At 29.6% G+C, this 5960-nt stretch overlaps 1 protein-coding gene and 1 pseudogene across 1 annotated transcript; both read right to left on the reverse strand.

Moving 5' to 3' along the window:
• Positions 1–623: 623 nt before the first annotated feature.
• Positions 624–1616, reverse strand: LOC108687414 (annotated as a pseudogene).
• A 1141-nt stretch (positions 1617–2757) lies between these two features.
• LOC108687493 (eclosion hormone) lies at positions 2758–5113 on the reverse strand. Its single transcript, XM_018193269.1, has 3 exons — positions 5067–5113; positions 3023–3118; positions 2758–2924 (listed from the first exon to the last, which is right to left on the reverse strand). Exons 2-3 carry the CDS (start codon positions 3114–3116, stop codon positions 2758–2760), a joined length of 261 nt encoding a protein of 86 aa, XP_018048758.1. The 5' UTR covers positions 3117–3118; positions 5067–5113.
• Between the last annotated feature and the right edge of the window lie 847 nt (positions 5114–5960).

The raw sequence follows: 5960 nt of genomic DNA on the forward strand, positions 1-5960 counted from the left end.
ATTGAAGCTGAAATATCGCCAGGTATATATGTATCTTTATCTTTATATAATTAATTACGTCAATTGCTCTTTTTGCGATAATTTCGACCATTTCCGCTCTACTAAAATATCTCAAACTTTTTTACATTAATTATTATGACTTGAAGCGGAATTCGATCATCTTTTTCAATGGATATGATTTGTTTGTTCATATATGTACGTACACGCATATATATATATTTGTGCATAAATTAAAATATCCCAATTTATCCCGCGACAATAAATATTTAAGACCCGATTATGCATCAATGTTTTGACTTTAAACGAAAATTGAAATTCATTTTTTCTCTTTAAAGCCGAAAAAGAGATAGAGTTTTAAGTTTAAAGTTAAAACATTTTGATATCGTAATCATATGCCGTAAAAAATTACCTAATCACAATTGAATATGTTTCCTGTTTTTTACCTTTTGCTTTTTTCTCTTTTGCAACTGTTTTATCAATAATTGTATTTTTTGCTATGTATTTCTTGTTTCTTTCGAAATTTGTTAACTTTTATCTCGAGCGATATAAAAAATCAGATAAGAAGCAAAAAGACAAGTAAAAAATAACAAAAGGCAAGAAACAGGAAATATTGTAGAACAGGCTTAATGCTCCTTTAGATTGGTAAAGGGCGTAAATACTGCCATTCGTTTGCAATCTCGAGCACTTTCGATACTTCGATAATCGAATGTCGCTTCCTTCTCGATTGATTTCAAATTCGATTCGCATCGTTCACGGCAAGTAGCGCCACTCGCGCCTCGCGGGAAATGTGATGTAAAGATGGCGAAGTTGTGTTCAAATCCTGTATTTTTCGCATATTTTTCGTTACCCAAAAGAAGATCATTTCCGTCTAAAAGAAATCTCGCGCGCGAAAAGTTATCATCAATGTTAAACTTTCTCGAAAAAACGAATTAAATGTTATCGCATAATCGCTCTGCTGTTGCCTCGATTTCGGCTTTGACGATTCGCTTTCTACAATACTCTGCACACCTAGAAAAGATCGAGATTCTCGTATGTTTCATGCTGTCAGCTGTCGTTTGTTCATCGAAATAGCGTAACGAAAACGTGATTGTTATCACTCAGGTATTCTATAATTAACTATATATAATATTTCTTGCGTTCTTGTTAGTCAGTTGTATCAAAGATAATGTTCTCGAATTGCAGTTATAAAAGAATTTTTAATTAGATTTAAATAAGCTTGCTGTGCAAAAGATAAATCTATGTTTTTACAAGTACATTTTTTTATAAATCATATATAATTCCTTATATTATGACATCAATGCGATATCAATTCGTATTTAATTCGTATATAATTTTTCATACTTATTTTTTTATATTTCTGTCAAGTTAAATAATAGCACAATTATTTCACGATAATTTTAATTAATATAATTTAAATTATATATAATTAACACAACATAGTTTTCCAAATATTCGAAGAATGTCCCAGGTATGTATTACAGAATTATTTGAACTGAATTTCGATTAGAATTATTCAATTATTATGTTTTATAGACAAAATGGAATAATTCCGATTGGAATCCATTTCACATAATTCCATAATATGTGCCCTGAAGATTTATGTGTCCTGAAGACATTCTCAGAACTGAAGACATTCTCAGAGAACTATATTGTGTGGGATTTGATTAAATTTGAGCCTATAAACGTATGCTATTTTAACATTATGATGATCGCTACATAAGTTTTCTAATTATCACTCATTTCATCATTTAATTTTCCGTACAACTTTCCAACCAATTCCAAGCAAAATTGCCAACCAATTTTTTTAACTTTGAATAACTGAATATATTTTTGAGACATTAATCAAGTAGCGATGTTTTTTACGTACTAAACCTGATGTTTAAAGCAAAATATATTATATCTAATATAAATATCTTTATTTAATATCTGGATTTTGTTGGACGCACATTATTTGACAAAATATATGCTGAATTTCATTAGCTGTAATGTGTTATATTTCTTTAATTGAAACAATTTCATTGCACAGCAGCTGTAATGTGCACTAATCCAACTGAGATTTATAAATATATATATATATATTAATAAAAATATCTCGTTATAGAGCTTAATATATCAATTTTTAAGTTAACTTATTATGTTTCTAAATAATAGTAATAAAATATACAAGACTATTATGTATTATGTATTATGATAACATAATTTTGCAAACTTTATAAAAAATATTTCGAGTAAATGCTTTTATTGTAAATAATCAATTTACTTTATAATACTATAACAATTGTTTAAAAATGAGAAAAAATATGTTACAATAGTAAAAGATTTATAAAAATTTATTAAAAGCTTAAAATTTTAACAATATTCAATATATTTTATGATTAATGGATTAAATATTTAAAATTAGTTAATTGATATATTTATGGAAACATATCAATTTTAGTAGTTTGCAATGTTGAAAAATTTAGTTTTAAAAAATATTTTGTTATTTTAAAAGCATTAATATTTTCATACTTTCGAATTATATTCGATCATATACAGTAGCGTGCCTTCACAACTTTTGTGATGAAGATTGTAAATCTGCACACGTATTATCGATTATGATATACCTATTCTAGCGTATGCTAAAAATAATATAAGTTAAAATAATTTATGTCAAAATTCGCATTCCTACGGTATACAATTTGTTGCGCAGCTTAATATTATATAACGCGAAGATAAAAATACTGGAGAAAGCCGAAGAATTCCTATCGATTCCGAGAATTAATAATCATACTCTGCTACTTGAAGAAAAGGACGAATGGAATACTCGTCCTCGCAATCTGGAATGAGCTTTCCCTTATACTTCATGCAGAAGTCCGCGCACTTCTGACCCATGAAATACACGCCGAACATCTTTCTGCATTGCGCGCAGTTTCGTATGCAAACACCTATACAGAGCCAGTTTGTACAGACTAAAGTGATATATATGATATTTCGGCAACAATTTTTATACGATGACGTAATCGTAATATTGACATTTACTTACCAATATTTCGTTCGGCATTAGTAGATACCGTAAAGCAGAGAATGGCGAAAACCATGATAAGCAGTACCATTATTCGGTTTGATAAGCTTGGCATGACTGCAATAAATGTAAGCGTTATCTCTTTAACTGTGAAAGGATTAACAATTGAACATTGAATATACATTTAGCTGCAATTATTAATATATTGGCAATAAAAGGGAATACAATTTTCGGTGAATAAGGCTTCTGTGACATTATTATTTTGTGGAAATTAATATGGAAATATTCAATATATTAATATGGAAATAGTAAATCTAATCTGATATATTCCAATTGTTGTTAATATTAAAAAAAATTTTTTATAATAATGTGACATGTCTCACAGCTAAAGAGATATAAGCTTCCAAGATTTATTTGATTTAGATAAACAAATTTTTACATCCTGTAGGAATATCGTTCTATTTTAAATTTTCATTAGATTATGTAAAATCGCTTGTATTATATGAATATGAAAATGTATACAGGTATAAAAATATGTCAGTGTTACATAGAGTCAATTAATAGAAAAGAAAGTAACTGAATATAAGTAATGTCTTGTAATGTTTATACGATGGGATATTAAAACTATATTGAATAAACTCTATTCGAGCTGGCTTATATTAGCTAAATTAATAATCTTTAATCTAAAATCTGATCTATGACCTAAGATTTGATCATTAATAATTTATGATTGAAAGATCTTTAGTTAATGATTTAAATCATGTATTACTGCTGTGAATTCCGCATATAGTGTTTGCCGTTTTCGGGAAATATGATAAAACAAATACAGTATATATGTATATATTAAATGCTAATCTATTACTTTCTCTCTCTCTCTTTCTAATATTTGACATTATCTCTTCTTCTTTGCCTTATAGGGAAATAATAAAGTATCTATCTTATCTCCATTCGTTCTTTTTGAAATGTTGTAATTTGATTAAAACTTAAGATCAAAGGAAAAACTCATCGATCAGAACGAAGCTTCGGCGAAAGGCGGAAGAACGAGAGTAGAAGTTGGAGAGTTTTCTATTCGTTATTATCCATTTGCACTTACTTTACTAGGAAAAATATTTTGAAAAAAGAGTGTACTCAAAGATGCAAAAAACGTTCTCTTCACCATTTATACGCCGTTTTGCATTTCCAGTTTGCAATTAGTGTTCGCTCGGAAGGAAGGACAGAGAGGGAGATGACCGTAGTCGAACTCGATAAACTTTCAGGGATAACTCGGGTGTTAATAATCTCTCTCTCTCTCTCTCTCTCTCTCTCTCTCTCTCTCTCTCTCATTCTTTTTTTCCTGATAAAAGAATAAAAAATCCATTAAGTACGCGTGTTAATATTATACGCGATGTGCGATATGTTTTAGACTAGAGATCGTGAGACTCTCGTGAGGCCGCATATCGTCGGCTTGCGAAAATCCTGGTGCGTTGATGAGACAATGTTATAGCGCAATTATTCCTTTAATCACACGGAAACAATGTGCAGACGTGCTGTCTGCTGCGATACGTAGTCGTGACGCCACCGAAGGTTCCTCACCAGCTTTTTCTTCATGCTTCGTGCCTCTAGAGAGCAGCGTGTCGTCGCCACTTTTTAATATATACGGTCATTTATAACCGGAATCTCTTCATCGCGCTTCCGCGTTCGCCTTAACGGCCACATTGTGAACGCATAAACATAATAAATATGGATGGAAGGTATCTTGGCTTTCCGTGATGTCGTCAGCCTCTCTCTCTTGATCTCTTTCTCTCTCTTTTTCTGTCTCCCCCTCTTTCTTACCAGGAAGCACTTGAGGATTCAAGACCAAGGATCGCGTGAACAGCGTTTGATATCGTTAACGTACGTTACACGAACAATAACATTGACTGATTGGAGCAACTAATCGATCGACGACGCGGTGGATCTCTTTAGCACATCAAAAACGGATTGATAGATTTTGGCAAAAAACATTTTCTTATCACTCGTGCGAAAAAGAAGAGATAATTTTTTTAAAAATAAACGATACTTAAGAATATGATTTTCAAACTTTTACCTGATCGGTACGGCAGCTTGAGAAGGTGAAGCTGTTGGAATTGTTGCGGATATATAAAACCAACGAATGACACTGAATGGTCTTCGCCGGTCTTATATATCCGCAAACGGCGGATTCAACCCTCGCGCTAGGGAAACCCCCGCTGCTTATCTTCTTTTAATTTGATCTCTTTAATTTCCTGCACTCAACTGTAATATCTTATGCGTTTTTATGGAAGAAACGCATGTTTCTATATGTTACTATTAGCTTTTCCATTTAAAAATATTATTAAATGTGATATATTTTGTGCTGCTTTACGTACATTTTTATTTATATATATAACTTATATGATCCATCGTGATTCTAATATAAAATTTTGTGACATATGCTATAGAATTTCTTTAGGAGGTATAGTATTTAGGAGGTATATGTATTATAAACTAATTTTCTTATTTTATCGTTTTATTTTACCTTTTTAAATTATTTTTTACATTAATTTTTTTATTGTAGTTTTATTTGAATAAATACTGTATACCTTTACATTTTTTTAGATATACTTATAATATTTTATATTATTGCATTTTTATATTATGTTTCTTATTTTTATATTTTTAATTTATTTAAATTAATTAAAATTGACACAAATTGAAAGCATTATTACAGAATGTATTATTTATTTTTCATAATGCATCGCAATAATATAAAATATTATAAGTAATAGTAAATTAGATAATGTCATGTAGCAATTTAATTATAATAACACTATTATAATTAATTGTTTATTCTATTTAACGACAAACACATATAATAATAAGAATATAAATTTAACATGATTTAATTTATATACAGCCTTGGCCAAAAATATTAGGCATCTTGTTAATTGTTATTTAAAGTTTTAGTTTAAAAATTAATGTC

This window comes from Atta colombica, unplaced genomic scaffold (genome assembly GCF_001594045.1).
Source record: "Atta colombica isolate Treedump-2 unplaced genomic scaffold, Acol1.0 scaffold207, whole genome shotgun sequence".
Classification (NCBI taxonomy): domain Eukaryota; kingdom Metazoa; phylum Arthropoda; class Insecta; order Hymenoptera; family Formicidae; genus Atta; species Atta colombica.